The sequence below is a fragment of the Ascaphus truei genome, chromosome 2, assembly GCF_040206685.1.
Source record: "Ascaphus truei isolate aAscTru1 chromosome 2, aAscTru1.hap1, whole genome shotgun sequence".
Classification (NCBI taxonomy): Eukaryota; Metazoa; Chordata; class Amphibia; order Anura; family Ascaphidae; genus Ascaphus; species Ascaphus truei.
In genome coordinates this window covers 420,417,470-420,438,438 of record NC_134484.1, presented here as the reverse complement: position 1 = coordinate 420,438,438, position 20,969 = coordinate 420,417,470, and the positions used below count along the sequence as shown (strand labels likewise).

At 38.9% G+C, this 20,969-nt stretch overlaps 1 protein-coding gene across 1 annotated transcript in view; it reads right to left on the bottom strand.

Moving 5' to 3' along the window:
• The window catches only part of GPR158 (G protein-coupled receptor 158), a 349,303-nt gene that overhangs the window by 8,535 nt on the left and 319,799 nt on the right, over positions 1 to 20,969 (bottom strand). The window contains exons 8-10 of the mRNA XM_075587610.1: positions 7,579 to 7,717; positions 6,996 to 7,101; positions 2,731 to 2,877 (exon numbers count right to left, since the gene is read on the bottom strand). Coding sequence (XP_075443725.1) covers positions 2,731 to 2,877; positions 6,996 to 7,101; positions 7,579 to 7,717 — 392 coding nt within the window. The remainder of the gene's footprint in view (positions 1 to 2,730; positions 2,878 to 6,995; positions 7,102 to 7,578; positions 7,718 to 20,969) is intronic.

Here is a 20,969-nt window from a genome sequence, read left to right as displayed (position 1 = left end):
GGAGGATGAGTACAATTTATGATTATCTCCAGTTGTATATATATCCCCTCAAACCTCCCTCCAAATAGATTAGCCTGTGCTAAAAAAAAAAAAGGAGCATACCTGAGGTACCCTGGGAGATATACAGTACAACGTATATTTAAATGAGTCCCAACCCACACATCCATAAGAACTATATTGAATGGAAAATCTTAAGGGACCTAGCGACTGAATTAGTGTACTGGTGTCAGACCCAACAGGACTAGAACCCGCAACCTCTGCTTTTCTGGCAATGTGAGCTAAACCACCGGATAGCACAATTGTTACTGTCTACTAGCTTATCTCCAAGGGATATATATTTTACTGATTGTAACCTTGAAAGGACTTCAGGCACAAATTAATATGTACTGAGGGCTATTAGTTACTGAGGCCAGGCAAGATTAAATACAACACAGGATTTCTTTCATACACAAGTAAAAACAAGGTGAAGCACAGCAAATAAAGTAGATGCGGAGAGAAAGTAGTATAATAAATGGCCTGGTCACTTGAGTTAGTACTTCTAATCTTCTAAAGGATAAAGACAGTGGGACAAATTTACTAGCGTGTCCTGTCATAAGGCACATTTGGTGCCGGAATACATTACAGCCTATATGAATAATTGTAAAACATACAGGACACCTACAAGCTCATATTGAACCCCCAAAATAACCACAACATATATATAAGCATATAAGTGTCACAGAGGAGTGCTACTGAGCATGGCAATATATATTTAAAACCAGAGACAGAACATGAAACACAGACAGAGCTCAGTGCACATCCAGTGAAACTTATATACGGTACATTGCCTAAATATATATGTATAGATATCTATTAAATAAAATGGTCTTTTAGTTTAACATTTTGGCCAAAGTGTTGTAAGCCCTTGAGCCACTACATGGCAGATCACATCTCAAGGGTACCTTACACTAATATAAATTCTTAATAACCTGTGCATTACCAGGAAGAATGATTTATAATAAATCTGTCAAAATTAGTTGCATAGTTCTAAGTCTGATTGAAGCTCTTATTAACCTGTACATTACCAGGAAAAGCACTCTGTATTAGATTTGTCACAATCAAACTGCAAGCAAGCAAGTTCCCCTGAGAGTGGGAGATGCAATGAAGTGAGCTTTTAACCATTTAAATGAGCTCACCTCCTCCCACATTTAAATGGTTAAAAGCTCACTCCATTGCATCTCCCACTCTTAGGGGAACTTGCTTGCTTGCAGTTTGATTGCGACAAATCTAATACAGAGTGCTTTTCCTGGTAATGTACAGGTCAATAAGAGCTTTAATCAGACTTAGAATTATGCAACTAATTTTGACAGATTTATTATAAATCATTCTTCCTGGTAATGCACAGGTTATTAAGAATTTAAATAAGTGTTAGGTACCCTTGAGATGTGGTCTGCCGTGTAGTGGCTCAAGGGCTTACAACACTTTGGTCAAAATGTTAAACGAAAAGACCATTTTATTTAATAGATATATATACATATATATTTAGGCACTGTACCGTGTATAAGTTTCACTGGGTGTGCACTGAGCTCTCTCTGTGTTCCATGTTCTGTCTCTGGTTTTAAATATATGAATAATTGGACAGTAAAATATCTTCCCGTGACAGAAGTTGTCTCATGGTGGAATACTGCTTATTAGATATGGTTCTAAATCACAGAAAAGCATAAATTGTTGTACAGGTATGAGCACTCACTGAGAAGTAGAGCTCAAAAGGATGCTGTGACAGTGGTGACACTAGCCATCAGCTGGTTTAGCTCACACTGCTAGAGCTGTTGCTTAGAAAAGCAGTGGTTGTGAGTTCTAGTTTCTGTTGGATCTGACACCAGAGTACACCATTCCAGTCACTAGGTACCTTAAGCTTGTCAACTCAATATAGTTGTTATCCTTTCAGGGAGTGTGGGATGTGATTCATTTAAATATACATTGCATAGCCATTTGCATATCTTCCAGCCAGGAACCTCAGGTGTGCTCCTTTTTGAGCAGGTATATCGCTTTAAATTAATTTGGAGGGAGATTTGAGGGAATATATATACAACTGGAGATACTACGAGATTGAACTTCCTCCTCCTCCGATGACAAAGATTTAGTACCCAATCCACAGACAGATTTAGGTAAAACTAGCTGTGAAATCCTTGGATCGGATTCAGACTGATTCATACATTTCTAGTGCCATGCTGCTTCTTTATCCCTGCCTAAAATGATCACTTTTAGTTTTTTTACATTTTGCTGTTGTGGTTTACCAATTAAAATACAATTATGATAATCCTTCTACAGGAATGTACCGCAGTAAATTGAAAAGCAATCTTTTCCAATCTGTACAGCAGCAAAGAAGTTGGGAACTACTGTAGCTTCCAAAACATCTCTAATCACACTTTTAAAATTATTAGGATTGTTATCAAAGGAGTTCAGGATGCAATTATATCACAGCAACAAAATAACAAAAACAATACTCTGAGTACTTTCTTCGGACAATAGAGGGGTATCAGGTAAGAAAATGGGATTTCAGATCTGGAGCTGTGCAAATATTTCAGAGTTTGCTTAACAAAAACATTTGTGAAATTCTGAAGATTTATACTGCCATTTATAGGAGAGTGAAAGATAATTTAAAGAAGCCATGGTATATTATCTAGCAATAAAAATTTTGGTTGGTAACATCCATTTATCAAACAGAAAAAAAAACAAATACAATCTTACTCTTATATCTTCAGGGTCCAAGCTATGTTCACTCCATGCAGACGTGATGCTGCTGTTCAGATATGATCCAGATCTGCCCATGTCTAGTTCATCTTCATATGCCTCAGTTGTTATGTCATCTCTTGGGTTGTTGTTTGACTGGGAAACCTGAAAATAAAAAATAAAATGCTTGAAATATATCAAATAAGTATTTGCTACTTTAAGCACGCTTTCCAAAACAATAGACATTAACTAACCATTCTTTTATCACGATCACCTACGAAGAAATAAGCATTAATGGTGAAAATAAAAACAATGCAGCTTACCCTATCCATTTTTCTCTTCAGGGGGCTTGGGGGAAACATAAGGGGCTATCTATGAAGCATTGCTATAAGTGATTTTGTTGAAAAACAGACACACAAAAGAATAGCAAGTTAGCTCCTCTCTGTGTACCAATGTATAAAATCAATTTACATGTGTTGTGCATTGTGTGTCAACGTCTTTTTCACATGGAAAACAATTACGCTAAAAAGACAAATGCACGTAGACGCAAACAATTATCAATGCATTCATATGTACGGTATGTTTATGATGCGCACCATACAAAGACTAAGAAAATGTGTGCCAAACATTAATAATGGTATGGCAAGTAAAGATGGGCTAAGCAATTCTCTATATTCAAGCAATTTTAAGCATTTGTTTCCCGAATTCAATTTTATGTGAAATTTTGCAGAGCCGAAAACGGCTAATAATGAATGAGCTTTCAGCCAAATATCATCAGACAGTGAGTGAAACAGGATGTGTGGGCTGTATTTATAGTCTCAACATTTGGCAAATCTAGTGATTTTAGACAATTTTGCATGCAAATCTAGCAATGTTAGAGAATTTAGCAAATTGGCATATGGAATAAAATTGCAATTTACATTGACTTAATGCATGGTGATTCATCTGCGAACCCTGACTGAGCCGACAAACTCTTGGGTTTGTGAACAAAATACCTGCAGACTTTTGCACTCTAAAGTTAAAATTTTGAAAGTGTAAAAAAAAAATATGTCCTGCTAACTTTGAGGGCTTTTGTTTCCTTCATTATTTTTACAAAACAAATCTGTTTTTGGAAAAACCAAACCATTAAAAAACAATTGGAACCAAAATACAAGTGAAAGTTTCCACTCCCAATGTACAAGTACATGAGTATGAGCTTTTCTCACGTGGCCCTCTGCAAGAACACTAGCAAAAACAGATTTGGTAAATATCTGTTTGAGCTCCACCCATTCCTCCTTTGATGGACAAAGCTGAGCAGCAATATAGGAATATACCCTAAAATGCTCCCTCACATAGAAAATAATGCATTCTGGATCTGAAGGAAAACTTTGAGTCACTAAGACTCCCATGTTGACCTTAAGAACAAATTAAAGAGTAGTCTAAGAATAAACCTTCAATAGACAGAACTAAAAGGGACATTACATTGGAATAAATTGTTTTGCTATTGCCAAGTACAGGATAAATATATATAATATACAATCATGCAATGTAATTCTGGAGTAGTAGAAGATTGTCTGGCCCTTGAACACATACAGTACTGCATGCTATCTGTACATTAAAGGATTAAAGGAAAGCGGGTGGGAGCCTTAACATCTGCTAGGGGCACTTTGTAAATGTCTACAATACAAAAAGGGGAGCTTGAGCATAATAATGGGAAAGTGTCCAGGAGAGGAAAAAAATGAGAAGCTGAAAAAAAAAAGGAATTGCAAGCCTAACAGGAAGCAAAGGTAAGATACTGTATAAGAATTGATATGTTAAGAGTAAGACAGCTAACAGATAAGACGTAAGTGTAGATTTGAAGCAGCATTAGTTGAAGAATTTTATTTCATTTAAGCTCTAAAATTGCATTCATGCATCACTTCCATTGACTTCAAAGATACAAAAAGCCATGTACCCTAATTCAATGGGTGCTTTAATATTGGGGCTAAGAGATGTACTCAGAGAGGGCAACACATATTACACATACAGTAAATGCTCTTAAGGCTATATGACAAAACACTGCAGACCACACCATAGTAGTAAAATACTGTACTGTATGTTATATTTTCAAGTTGCATTAACCATTAACATTATATGTGAAAATGTACTGTATGCAGTCTCTGCGTTTCTTGTGCCAGTTCATCAGGCAAGGAATGTATCTTCACCTTTAGACAGCTTGACCAGGTTAAAACAAAAAAGTCACATATATTGTATTGTATTGTATGTCTTTATTTATATAGCGCCATTAATGTACATAGCGCTTCAGCCCTAAGCTCTTCAGGACAGTACTCCTTTTCCTTCTATTCTCTTCCTTCTCTCGCTGGGAGTCTGTTGACTTACATATCTACAGTATGTGAGATGTATCTGTGTGTGCTTTCTGTCCCTTTTCTCTTGGTATCTATACCTCAGATACAGTACACCATAAATCATATTGGACAGTTTGCATCCTGCTAAATTAGTCACATCGCCTTGTAATGAACAAGGTCTAGCATTTCATTGGAATAGATTTTTTTTTCTTGTTCATTTTACGGTACGGTTTGAAACTTATGCTCATGGAATTATACAGTACTTCATGACAGTATTACTTAAAATGACAAAAGAAGAAAATAGGAATTTTAATCAGGTAGTGTTAGGACCTGCAAATTTGGTCATGCCTGACGTGGCTTGCAGGCTTATAATGCTTTGGCCAAAGCGTTTAGCTAAATGACCATTTTCAAGAGAATATATACAGTAGGTATTTCACTGTGTATTTTTGTCATATTGGATGTAGCTTTGGGCTTCTCTGTCTTATGTTGTATACATTTGACCATGCCCAGTAGCACTCCTTTTGACACACACACACACACACACACACACACACACACACACACACACACACACACACACACACACACACACACACACACACACACACACACATATATGTATATAACCATGCTACATGATTAGGTAAACAGAGACATTAAAACTACAATTTACAATACTTTTCTACTATAATCTTACAGCAAATACAAAATTATGGGTGTTTAATAATTTTTTTGTGTGTTTTGAGTGGAGAAGCTGTGATTACTACAGTACAGTACATACCCTCCCCATCCATCGTGCTGCTCTCACATTCAGCATGAATCAATTCCCCCTGAGTGTGTGTCTGAGCTGGGCGTGGCATATGCAACAAAAGGTGGCCTGCTATTTTGTTAACTAACCGTCTAATCCAATTATAACATTCACACCCCATTAGTGAGTGATAATTGTCAGCTGTTTTTGAAACTTGTATATGGAAAATTAAAAAAAGATAAGTGAAAACAAAAATTGTTTAGTGTAAAATACCAGGCAATTAACCCAACGCATCCCATCCCAGATCCTGCTCACCTCACCTTGTACCCTTCTCACCTCCGCCCGGACACAGCTCAGCCTAACTTGGATCCTACTCACCTCACCCTAAACCCAGTTCAACCCAACTCTGACCATGGTCAGCTCACCTTGGACATTGCTGGTCAGCTTACCTTGGACATTGCTCACTTGACTCCAAAACCAGCTCAGCGTAACTTGGACCTAGCGCAACTACCCTCAAATTACAGAGCTCCAGTCTAGCTGTAACTGGTGCCTTGATCAGACATAGCTTAGCAATTTCAGGTGGTGGACAATTGTAATGTCACTATAGAAGATACATGTACACCTTTGGACAGTCCTACCATTGATCATGCCCTGACACTGCATATGGAGCAGAGAATGAACACAATGGAAGGGAAATGTACCTTCTTTAGGAGAGGGTGGACCAAATGGTAAGGGACATGGTAGGTCTCTATTTGATTATGGGTTTGACTATATATAGTTCTTATGAGTCTACTAAAATAACTCGCTCTCCATATTTCAGTGTCTGGATGGTGCTAACGCCCCCTTTAGGTAAAATAGGCATAACATGAGTTATGTTACAGCTAACGCAAGGTAGTGCTAACTTACAGTAACATGACGTTAAGCACATTCTAATGCGATAACTAACGGCCATTCTTTTTGCATATAATTACCAGTAGTAGTTACCCGTTAATCTCAAGGAAATTAACGCCCATTACCCATTTATGTAACATCACGTTATTTGCCGTTATTTGCCGTGATTTAACACAGTTTTGTGCATCTGGGCCATAGTACTATAAAACGTGGTCACAAGAAAACAGGGGTCTTTGTTTCAAATTTGAAGTATCCCTTTATTTATGTACTGTATACCACAATTAAAAACTGAAGAGGGTAAGAAGAATATCATACTGTACCTTAGGTATTAGAAGTAAGCCAACAGTAACAGTTACAGTCAGATGCGTGTGAACAAAAAACAACATCAACATCCAATCTGGCTGAAGTCTTGCTGCAAGGATAAATCTGCAATGAGAATAAAGCATTTACCATCCGTGAACCAAAGGGTAATTTTGCTAAAAAAAAAAAAAAAAAAAAAAAAAAAAAAATCACAGGAAAGATAGTGTATTTAAAAAATGACAGTTGAAAATAATTTATTCTAGGTGATAGCATCTCATTCATAAATTATTTGAAGTTTTGCAGTTAAATCTGGAGGGACTAAGTCACAATGGTCATCTTACAAGTTTGGTATGCTCCAAGAGCAAGGCATAGTGGAGATCATTTACAAACCCATTTTCTGTTTAGGGTTTGCTGAAGAATTAATAGTAGATCTTATCAACCGTTTATATAATAGATACAAAATAATGTGTCTTTTTACAAATGAACTCAGCAGCCAGAAAATCCTTCTTGTATCTTTTCCTCATTCATTGCATAATCTCTATACACAGAATTCCCAATAACAAAAAGTTTTTAAAATAAAATCTTAATTTACTGGTCACTTGCCTAATGGTGTGGAATATAGCAGAGATAATAAGCTCATTGTGGACTGCAACAGCCATATAACGTGGCTCATGAAATGCTGATGGAACTGTCCGTACTGCATAACACAGATAAACACCCCACAGGAGGAATAAAAATTCAGCTGTGAGAAAAAAACAAAGAGAAAACATTTCAGTGTTAAAAGTTTGACACAAGGATCAAGTAAGGAAATCGCCCTCCCCCCCCCCCCCCCCCACATTCCTTACTTCTCTCACTTTGCCTTCAGACACATAGGTAAATGTATATTATATAGGTAATGTAACAAAAATTGCAAAAGGGCAATCAAATTAGCAAAATGGATAATAAAAAAAGGATTGCAATAGAAAGTAAGATCAACCCTAAAAAGTTCTTTAAGTACCTTAATAAAAAATAAAAAATAAATCAGACAAGAAAATGTAGGACACTTTTAGTGTGAGATGGGCAGGCAGATTATTGGAGATAAGGAGAAAGCAGAGGTGTTAAACAAATTCTTTGCCTCTGTGTTTACTAGGGAGGAATCAATTTCAAGAGTAGTGCCACAGGGGGAAGCCACAACCTCTATAAAAATGAACATCTTTAAAGATAGGAAAGCTATAAAGGAATATACAGTAAGCATGGGAAGGATGTTGATCCAGGGAGTAATCTGATTGCCATATCTTGGAGTCACAAAGGAATTTATTTTCCCCTTATGAGATATTATTGGAGAATATTTCACTGGAGTTTTTTGTTTGCCTTCCTCTGGATCAATGAACTGTAAGTACGGATATAGGATAAAGTATCAGTCGTCTAAATTTAGCATAGGTTGAACTTGATGGACGCATGTCTTTTTTTCAACCTCATCTACTATGTAACTATGTACTGTAACTGTATACAGTACCTCACATCCCATTATTTCCTATATTATTTTACCACACAAAAAGTGATTGCTAAGGTATCTGACGTAAATAGAACTCTTTCAATTAAACTACTTGAAGCACGCTCTCCATGTCAAACAATGATGATAACCAAACATAATATACATGTTTTGCAAAATATAAACGTAAAAGGTCAACCTAAAATCAGCAAATCCTGCCTATTTGACTATTTTGTTGTAGTTCGTAAAAAATACACCTATAGTCCAGGAGGGCTATTGTTTTTTGCAGGTTACAGTAGAGTTACAACTTGCAGAAGAGGGGATACCTTGGCGTGGTTTTCAAGCTTAAAATGCTTTGGCCAAAGAATTTAACTAATTAACCCTCACTTACGAAAAGTAAGACAAATAAGTATTTAACTATATAATTTGTCATGTTGGATGTACAGTAGCACTGAGGCTTTTTGTCTTTTGATGTCACAAGCAAGTTGCATTTTAAAGTTGTGATACAAATGGAAGTGTCTTGCCACTATGGGTCAGAATCGATTAAAGTAAAAAATCCTATTGGACTTCTTTCTGTTGCAATTCTTTAACCTATTTTTTTGAGCCATAAGTCTTTGATACATAGGGGATCTATGTATCAAAGACTTACGGCTGAAAAAATAGGTTATATGTTTCATGCAATTGTGCTGCATGTGAGTTGTTCTTACTTCAAAAGACTCACAACATGTCTCACAGGTTTTACAAGCAAATTTCTCTTCCATGACTTTTAAACTCTCTGTTTCAATCTTAGAGCCAGTTATTTTCAACCCTCTCCTCGGGACACACCAGCCAGACCCATTCTAGAAATTGTCAATGAATTACCAAGTACACATGCTTGCGTTTATATGTGAAAGTGCAAATAGCTGATTATCCCTAAAACAACATGCCTGGTTGGGGTGTTCTGAGGAAAAGGGTGAGAAAATGCTTATCTGGTCCCTCTGCCAGCAAAAGCATTAAGCAAAATTCATGGCTTCTCCGTACTGTATATACAGTAGTAGGAGTGGAGCTGGAATACTATCTTGAAGTAGAACAAAGGCTTTATCTAATGCTTTAAAAAAAAAATTAAAGCTGAATTATGTCGTGTAGTTTGTTTATGAAATTCAATGTTCTAAATTAAAAGTTTATGTCTAGCACCTGTTTTCCTACAAAACCACAGCTAACCACAATTAAAAGAATAGAAAAAAAATTAAGAATTTTGTCTGAACCCTGAAGATGGAACGTAACAAAAACAATTTTTTCTACAATTATGGCTCTTTCCAATACATCAGTCTGCTGCAATCCCAACGCACTGTTATATTTGTTCATTACGATGAGAGAAAATGATCAAAGAACAAGGCTTAAAAGTGGCATTAAGCGTGTCTTAAACTTTAATGTGTTAGCAGAGATAATGGAATTTAATCAAGCGTCCTACTTTAAAAAAGAAAAAATTCTAGGAGAATTAAAATGATTATTTGCATGCTATTAACATACAGTATAAGCATTTAGGGATGACTAGCATATTTAAAATAGTTCACAGTCCTGCTAATGCTTTAAAAGTTATTAATAAAGTTTTCTAAACGATGCAATAATAACCTAGATTATAAAATCTTCAGAATAAAAAAAACAAAAGGAACTTTACACAATTAATGAAATGTAAAATGTGTTTACTTGAAATTTAATTAACTGTCACGTTTTATAAACACTTGTCAATTATGTAATTTGAGAATAGGATAAGCCCCATAGGCCGATAGACTGAATTTCATATGTTTTGAATTTGTTTTCCTCTTAGACATTAAGATTTCTTTCAAACGTGTGAAAGAGAAGACTGCTAACTAAAAAGCATATTAAATAGGGGCCAAAGAACAGAGATACCGTACCTGTGAAGAAGACGAGTTGGGTATTATTTGTTTAAGGAGCAAGGGAGATCATATATATATATATAATACTGTACACAGTGGCAGTGCTTGAGTCCTAAAAATAAATTACAGGAACTCTTTTTTTCCCCAAGACACTGCCGTAAATAAAATCACTTATTTTCATAGTACAATAAAGTAATCAAAATCCTGAGTATTTCAGATTTTCAGGATTGCACATGCACCCCTTTTCCCCAACTTCTCCCCCTCATGTTTCCCTCCTCACCCTGCTTCTCCCTAACATGCTCCCCTCCTCTCCAGCTTCTTCTTTACATACTCTTCTTTCTCACCTGCTTCTCCCCTACATGCCCCACTTCGCTCTCTTACTCTCCCCCAACACTTTTTCCCCTTCTTATTTGTTCCTCTCCTCTCTTTTCCCCCCACTTCTCTCTCCCCCTTTCTCCCACTCTTCCCTCTTTCTCTCTCACTCTACTCCCTTTTTCCTTCTCTCTCACTTCTCCCTTCTTTCTCACTCTCCCCAATTTGTATTCTTCCCTGTTTCATATTCTTACCCTGTCTCTCCCCTTTCTTACTCTTCCACCCAATTCTTTCTCTTCCCCCTTCCCTCTTACTCTCCCCCTTCTTACTATCGCTCCTTTCTCTCTCTCCTTCCAACATCTTTCTCATCCCCTTCTCTCTGTCCCTCTCTCCCTCCCCCTTATATCTCTCTCTATCCCTCCCCGTCTCTCTGATTCTTTCTCCCCTTTCTCTCTCTCCCCAATTTCACTCTCTCTCCCCCTCTCTCTTACCCTTCTCTCTCCCTCTCCCCACCCTTGTTCTCTCCTCTTACTCTTCCCCTTTCGCTTACTCTTCCCCCTATCTTAGTCTTCCCAATCTCTTACTCTTCCCCCTGTCTCTTACCCCCTCTATTGTATACAGAAGAAAAAGGAACCAGTCTTCAAGCACTCAGTCACAACAGATGTATAATTGTAATATTAAAATACTTTATTTATACCATGAATAAAAAATAGGGTGTTAAAATAAGATTAAATAGTGTGATTCAACAGCACGTGACTGTATCATTGGTATCCCACCTATGGCTAGGTGGGTAGATGGTGAGTAAGGAGATCCCTAATAGATACTCGGGATCTGTCGCTATAATTTTAGCTACCTAAAGATATAGGGAAGGAGCCGTAGAGAGCCCACTTGAAAAGTTGTCTCATGTGGATGTATCAGGGCGTATAATACGCACTAAATTGACACACTTAAAAAAGTGTGTACATAGGCACACTTAGGCATGATATGCGGTAGGTAAGACCTGTATGGTAAATACCAGTGAATGATGGTGTAATAGTAGCTAGATAACCTCACTGACGCTGTCAAGGCAAAGTATTGATTCTAAAAGGGGGTACCCCAGACTGATACACTTGCCAGGTCTATAATAGTGACCTGTATAGCCCACACTACAGGAGATAAGTGCAGACTGGTATGACAGATACCCAGGTAAGGTGTAAGATTAATGGCATAATTGAGGCATAGGATAGAGCCACTTGAACACCTGTATTGCAATTGGTGTCTTATATGGAAACACTGTATATTGTGTAAATACATATGTACCAATATATGCACACCCTCACTCCTATCAGTGAAAGTATCAGTGGTATCTATCTATGACAGCAAATGCACTCAACTCTGTACCCAACAGATACACGCTGTTTAAATGTGCTAAATGCAGACCCCCAGCACACGTAAGCCATTCACCCTTGAAGTGACAGGGTGATTAGGTGCGCAAATGGGTGTAGCATGAAGACAGCCACCACGGTATTTCAGTGGTAGAACATTAATCAGCGCTGACAAGTGAGGCTATTATAGGAAACTCACAGCTTAGCTCACTGGGATGATGCTCAGGAGGTAACGCCTTAAGTGCACATAGAGAATGCCAGTGTTACCAGCTGATGATCGAGTGTGGTATACAGGAGGTAAGTAATGCGAGGTTGGGTCAATAAAACCCGTATCCACCCCACCCCCCCTCGATAGAGAGCTTGTTAACACCAAATACCAGGTAGAAAAGGAGCCGGTCTAGCTAAAAACCGCATAGTCCAATATCAGCACTGATCCTTGATATATCAGCGCTGATATGCTCGAGGACATGCCTGACTTTAAAGTGAGCTGCTCAATGAGTACCTCAGAGCAGGAGGATCTCGCAATGGGATAGTAGAGCAAGATCCAAAATAATTAACACAGAGGGAAGATGCTTGTATACTAGCATGGATCAATATCCATACAGGGCTAAATTCAAATAGAAAGCTTCCCGCATGTGCAGGAGGTAAGTGGCCCCTCTATGTTACTCCCCCATTTCTCTCTATTTTTCTCCCACCTTTTCTCTCATTCTTCCCTATCTCTCACTCTTCCACCCTCTCTCTCACTCTTCCTCCTATCTCTCCCCCCTTCTCTCTTTCTCCCTCTTACTCCCCCCTCTATATCACTTTATATAGTCTGTGTCACAGGGGACCAGAACCGGGATCACAATCACCAGACAGGACAAAGTTGTTGAATAAAATAAGGTTTATTCTGGAAAGCCAGCAGAGAAGACAAAATACACAATGACAAGAAAACAATACCAACTGGGGACCTGTGGAGTAGACTCTAGCCTCACTAGGTGCAGGGGCCTGCTTCAAGAAGGCTTGCCCTGATCTGCTTCTCATCCAGGATATCAGAGTGCTGAACACACAGCAGCCATTTTGAAATATGTCTCCAGCTGATCCCCATCAGGATCTAAACTCGCTCTGGTACTCTGATCGGCAGCACTCCTTGCATAGCCTTCGGTGGCTATCCTTTACATTGGATGGAGCCACCGGCCAACCAGAGCATGGATTGAGATTGTGCCACCAATGCCAAAGGAGGGGGCGGGCAGACGAGCCCGCCCCGTGGTGACAGAGCTGCTGGAAAGTGGGGAATTCAAACTGGCCAATGGGAACCGTGCCTGCGGGGGTCAGACTCTGCAATAGCTCCCCCTGGCCAGCCCTATACCTGCCGCTCAGTAGGCACCTCAGAGTCTGCAAGAAATAAAGGCTCTGAAAGTCCATCCCTAGACCTTATTGTCCACACTTCTCCACTCACCCAGTGTCTCAATCCACATTTCAATGCAGGCACCTCGGCTGATTGAATCACTGAGTCTGCCTCCATAGAAATGAACACATACAAGCGACAAATCACACATGCTGGCTGGGGGGAAATACAAGGATATTGGGAACACAAGTGCTATGTATTGTTTACAAGGTTTAACATCATTTCCCCCCCAATATCCCCATAATGGATTCATCTCAGACGTACCACCATTTTGAGACGTGTTCCGCTAAATAGTCCAAACCTGCAAAATGTATCCACCATGCTAGTGTGCATAGGTGGATGACAAAAATGCAGTCTTCGCTGTAGCTAAGCGGGCACATAACACACACAGTAGCCCCCTTGCAAGCAGGCATGGATGGACATAAACACATGGTTTTAGGGGTTGTTAGCCGGGCTTCACCTTTATTATGTGAGGCCAGCTTCCCCCTACCATCACAGTCTGGCTTAACCTCTTCATTGCCTTAGCGGTTAGCTGCTAAGGTAATGAAGCTCCTTTTATTTAATTTTTTCTGCAGAGCTGAATCGCATTGATTTCAGGTCCGGGGACCCCTGCTTCCTGGGTTACAGGCCCCGTTGTGTGGTGCTGGTATCCCTCTGCTTTGTTTAAATCTTCCGATCACGTTGGCCATGACGCAGGAGAATTTAAACATGGCCGCTGGGATACTGGCACCCCATAACAGGGCCTGTAACTCTGGGAACAGGGGGTCCCCGGACCTGAAATCAATGCGGTTCAGCTCCGCAGGCCCCGCTACAATAATATGTTATTAAAATGTAATAAAAGCCCTGCGATCGCCTGTTAGAGGCACGTAGGTAGAGTGATTGATTCAGTCTCTCTCTTACTGCACGTCTTTTACAGACAGGTGGAACCTGGTAGGATTCACACAGCACGAGTCTAATTAAAACTGAGGGACCCCCGCTGTGTTAATTTGATGGGCCTTTAGTCTGGCCACTGGAATCTCGTGACTACGGAGAGGATGCCAAGCAGAACTTGCAAGGCAAGCAGCACAGAACCGGCAGTTGTACTTGTGGTCGGGCTCCTAAAAATTCTGTCTGGCTCCCAATAGTTTTTATATTTTTGTCTACCCCTGACCAAAATAATATAACGTTAACCTAAACATCGTTTAGTGGATGTGCGATGTTAAGTGAACGCTTCCTGTACGTATATTATTACCACTAACGGACATAAAAATGTAACCATACGTTATTTAAAGGAGTAACACAGGATAGGACTTCAAGATTCTGCCTTGAAGCAGAACGACTACTATCTGATATATTCTCCTACCATAAATTAAAATCTGATCCCAGATGGGACTAGATGCTATCAAAAGGATCCTAGAACAGGATATTGGAGTGGATGAGAAGTTAAAAAATTTCATTCTAGATGGAATCAGGTTTATTCTGACGCATAATTTCTTCAGCCATGACCACAGGTTCTTCCTCCAGACGTGCGGCACTGCAATGGGCACCAGGTTTGCACCTAGTTATGCAAACTTGTTTATGTCCATTTGGGAGGAGGACCATATCAGGTCCTCCAACCCATTTGGTGCAAACCTGGTGCTCTGGAAAAGATACATCGATGATGTGCTGTGTGTCTGGAGGGGGCCACTGGACCGACTGGAGGAATTCAAATTATATTTGAACGACAATACGCGGAATCTTAGATTCACGTTCAATCAGGATAAAACTTCAATAAACTTTCTTGACCTCTCCCTTTATGTAGTAAATGGCATCATTCACACTAAAACCTTCCATAAAGAGGTTAATGCCAACACTTACCTTTTGGCATCCAGTCACCATCACCCCAATTGGTTGCGTAACATCCCCAAGGGGCAAGCACTTAGAATTAGGAGGAATTGTTCGGAAAACTCTGTGTACCAACAGCAAATTAAGGAGTTGAAAACCAAATTCATCGAACGGGAGTATAAAAACCAAGAATTGGATCTTGCGATCAAAGAGGTTAATAAAACTGATAGAGCGTCCTTGCTGTGTGGAAAAGAGAAAATGGCTGAGAATGGTCAGGCCAAGTTTCCATTTTTCATCACACAGTATAGTGGTATAGCTCCCATTATATCTAAAACGCTGATCAAACATTGGGGTATTCTCCAAAGAGATCCAATTCTTAAGAGCATCCTACCCAGTAAACCTAAAATAGTGTTTAAAAGAGCAAAGAATTTGAAATCCTCCTTATCACCTAGCTGTCCGTTAGATGGCCTGAGAGATCACCATGTAACATGGCTAAATGATCTTAAAGGCTACTATACATGCCAAAGCTGTATTGGTTGTAAACACAGTAAAAAAACAAAGACTTTTAAATCTAATGTGACAGGAAAAAACTTTGACATAAAAACCTTCATCAATTGTAAAACAAATTTCTGTGTCTATTTGCTGGAATGCCCGTGCGGACTCCAATATGTGGGCCGCACGGGGAGACCCCTCAAACGAAGGTTCGCAGAACATGTTTACAATATTAAGAGGGGTCTCGAGACACATAGTGTCTCAAACCATTTCAGAATACACCACCAACAGAGTCCAGAGGGTTTAGTATGTATAGGGATTGATAATCCCAAAAGCAGTTGGCGTGGGGGGGACAGGCTCAATAAAGTCTCCAAAAGAGAAAGTTATTGGATCTACACACTTAAGACCTTGACCCCCCTAGGCCTTAACATTGAGTTTGACCTTGCAGCCTTTTTGAAGGACTCTTAATCTATCCTTGCCAAGCAGAGTGGGATATTTTATGTAAAACATTCAGGGATTGCATTTATTGAATATATTAATTTTATAAAATGTGATCTATACCATGATAATTCATGGCTGTTTATATATAAGTATGATTGTTTTATTATTTTATTTTATTTGTTCTTAATTTATCCGTTGTATTGTTCTCATTCATTGCATAATATGAGGGTGTTTATATGCAGTATGGCAAGGCATTAACCCCGATCACGCTGTTAGTGTCAGAGCTGATCCTCCTTGATCAACATTGCAGCTAAGCCCCACCCCTAGTAGGAGGATCTCTCCATTTGGGTTTGCATATAAGGCATCACACACTAAGCTCCACCATCCCCTGACGAAGTGACCACGTGTCACGAAACGCGTAGGGAGGAGGAGCTTAGTCATTGAACCATCCCAGCCACTGTAGTCCTGCCGCAGGGAGAGCTTCCTAAAGCACTGACGTCACACGCCAAGTCGACAGCGTGTCTGTGTGCAGTGATACTCTCCGGTGTGGTGTTAGGAAATGCAAGCTGCGGACGGCATATTGAGCAATACCATCTGTTATTGCACCATGTGAGTGTATTTTATTACGTTTTATAGTGTTTTAAGCATTAAAGGTCTGTTCATACTACACTATCTTGTACGTATTCCTGTCTCACATTGGTGGAGGTGTCGTTAACGGACGCATCCCCGACGCCATTGAAGATAGAGGGTGTATCCTGTAAGCTGTCTCCTGTAAGCTGTCTCCACGTGGGGTTCGTGTGAGGAGCGAATTAGAAGGGGAGCAAGCACAGATCCTCTCCACTGAACATATTGGCGTTGATTATGTGAGTAGGATTCTTTCACATCTCAGATAGGGCTCTGATTGCTATAACACACTGCGCAATCAGGTGTGTCTGCTTATCTGTTATTTCAGACGGTGTATCCATCTACATCAAGGACATCTATCCCATCTGGAGCATCTAAACCAGAGCCCAATTACCATCTTAAAGACTAGAGACTGCCTTAAAGATCACGGTATCTTGGACTTTAGCGCTGGGGACTTTATATTTGTTTGTTCACTATTTTGTATCAGGTTTTGGAATTACCTGTTATTATTGTCACCTAGCTGCTTTTTTTCTCTTTGTTTATCACAGCATTGTGCAAGTCATTTTGTTATCATTTTGATGTTGCACGAGCACTTATCGTTGTTTTAGCACAAATTGTTATCACTTAGTTTAGTGTAGGTTAGCGCTTTTGGAGGGGTTAATTTCATTGTTTTGCTCCGTTAACCTAAACATCGTTTAGTGGATGTGCGATGTTAAGGGAACGCTTCCTGTACGTATATTATTACCACTAACGGACATAAAAATGTAACCATACGTTATTTAAAGGAGTAACACAGGATAGGACTTCAAGATTCTGCCTTGAAGCAGAACGACTACTATCTGATATATTCTCCTACCATAAATTAAAATCTGATCCCATAATTGAATTTCTCAAGTTAATCAAACATCTACTTGATTAAGCCCACAAAGAGGGCATCCTTAAAAAAATCTGAATTTTTCTTTTTCTACTGCAGCGGCCCCTCCTATCCTCCGACTTACCCGGAAAAATGCGGGGATGTTATCCGTTTCTCATTGAGTTTCCCGCGCGTCGGCCGCATCAACAGACAAGCGCTAATGGCGCTTTACATTGAAAGCGCCGGCGGCGCGGGAAAACGGACGAAAAAACGCTGTGCGTCGCCGCGTTTTTAAAAATCCCGCGGTGGCGGCCACAGGAGGATAAAGGTGGCCGCCACTGTACATCTCATCTACCTCAGTACCCATTTTCTAACTTAAACCCAAAATCCACAAGTCAATCCCCCAGTTCGCCCTATAATCTTGGGTATTAACTCATTAACATCCAATCTTTCCCAGTATTTAGACTATTATTTACAGCCTTTAGAATCAGAACTTCCATCCCATCTTAAGGATACTACTGCAGTATTACAAATGCTGCAGGAAGTAACATTGAAGAATGGCTACAGACTGGAAACCTTGGATATCTAAGCTCTGTATACGAGCATTCCCTATGTAGAAGGCTGCCTAGCTATTAGGTATTTTTTGTAATCTAGCAATTTGTTACCATCAACTCAAATAGAATTTATTTGGGCCTCCTTGAATTTATCTTGAAACATAATTTTTTTTGTTCGATTCCAACTATTATTTACAAGTTCTACAGTAGGTATAGCCATGGGCACTACATTTGCTCCCTCTTTTGCAAATTTGTACATGGGATGGTGGGAGTCCCAGACAGTGGATCATGTACAGGTACCTCCTCCACAGCTAATTCTGTGGAGAAGGTACATAGATGATATTTTCATTATATGGGAGGGTGGTGAGAGTTCTCTCCAAAATGTTGTACTTAAATTAAATGACAACCTGTACAATATTAAATTCAGTGGAGAGAACAGTGACAAGGTTATATACTATCCTGACCTTGAGATCTTTATAGAAAATGATCTGGATATGTACTAGAACATTCTTACGGACACAAATGTCAATTCTTACATTCATCCTTCAATTGTCATTAAAAGCCATGGGTTAATAATATACCATATAACCAATTCCTCAGACTCAAAAATTGTACATACGAGGAACACTTCCAAAATCAAGTAACCTTTTTGAAAGATAGATTCCTCCTGAAGGAGTACAAAGAGGAACTCATTGACTATTCGATAGGTAGAGTTAACAAGAAAGAACGCAAAAGCTTTATACGATATAAGAATAGATCAAGGACAATTGGGTTGATTGCCGATATGGATAATACAGTACAAATAGAGGCTTCAAACAGGGATGAAACTATAACCCCCACAGTATCTACCCCTTCAAATGGAAAAAACAAGTTTCCAGTGTTTATTACTCAATATAATGAAGCTAACCAAGCTATACAAAAGACTCTAAATAAGCACAGGAGCATTTTTGCCTGGGACCCAATTTTGGGATTAAACACTAGAACCAAGACCTAAAGTAGTCTATACATGTGCCCAAAATCTGAAGGGTATTCTGGCACCAAGCAACTAAAACCCGACACTCAGGATGCTGTAACTATCAGATCTCATTTCGGCATTGTGGGTAATAACAGATGCAACAAGTGTAAAGCCTGAAAGCATACATTGACTGGGAAACCAGCTACCTCTTTTATCCCTAAAAAAAGCCATACAATTAGAAGCTTCATTAACTGTTTTACACCCATGTGGTCTATCTCATCCAGTGTGAATGTGGATTTCTGTATATTGGTGAATCCAAGAGAAATCTTATGATCCACATACTGGAACATCTTAAAAACATTAAAAAATATTCCTAAATTAATAGAGAAAAACCAACCTCTCGACCATTTCCTCCAAACACATAACTGTGACCCTAGTAAATTAAAATTCATGGGTATTGAGGTTACGCTTGCTAATAAAAGATTAGGTAACCGAGACCTCCAACTCATCAAGAGGGAACAATATTGGATATATATGTTCCAGTCCAAATTCCCTGGAGGTCTTAATGATTACATTGAACTTATTCCTCTCTTAAGAGAATAATTACCTGTCTTTAAATAAACAACAGTAATGTCACTTCAGTAAAATTCCCCATTAGGTGGCGTTATATAATTTCCTGTATATCAGTCACTTATACATCACACATGAGGTTTTCATTAAGTTGTTCATAATCCAATATATACATTCATACTGTAGGTTAATGGCAGCTAGCTTGCCATACAGAACACAATCTAACCATTTTATTATTTATTATATTATGTATGTATTAAATATGGTAAGTTTTGTGAGTATAAATCATTATTAATGTTATGTTATTGTATGATATGAACTGTATATTGTCATTATTAATGTGTATCGCTAAAGCCAAGTACTATAGTTTATAGTACACTATATTATTTATATATTCACGTATATCATTATATATTATCATGATACTTTCACATAAAAATTCATGTTTGATTATCCTTTTACCAATTCACCTTAAATTAAACACATTTTTATTATATTTTATTCATTTAATCAACATATTATTTACATTTAAGCACAGCACTTATATACTGTAAGGCAATAATCAAGTTAATTAACATCTTGATTACACATATGTGGTATTATACTGCCTCTCGAAATCAGCTATTAGAGGATGATCCAGGGCACTGCGGATTTTCAAAAGTTAAATTTATTTGTCAGAGCAACACAACGTTTTGACCATCTATGTGGTCTTTTTCAAGTGACTGGCCAGTCACTTGAAGACTACATGGATGGTCAAAAGGTTGTGTTGCTCTGACAAATAAATGTAACTTTTGAAAATCCGCAGTGCCTTTGATTATCCTCTATATTCTAATTCTGGATTATTTAGACAGGTATTCGCTAAACCAGGAGCACCGGTAACTCTAGGTATTGTTAACAATTTTCTTTGGTATGCAGCATTGTATCTGTATTTGAATATGACTCCCGAAATCAGCTGACATAATTAGCATTGGTAATACCTATGCGAATAGGAGCAATTTTCATTGGCTGTTGGAGGCTACTTGAACTCACGAGCAGCTCCCATACATGACCTCCTGACGAGGTCACGATGGGCTGCGACATGAGCGTCTATTGGTGGAGAGAGATATCAATATCAGAGAGTAATTTCTAGCCGACAGAGCATTGCAGGTTCAGACTTGTATCATCTGTGCCCACGGCTAAACTTCTGCATCTCCCGGTTCCCACCATTCATTTATTAGATAGTTGTAAGTTCACATTATATTATTGTAATTGTATTTGCACATTGTACTGTTTAGTCCACTTGTGGGACTAT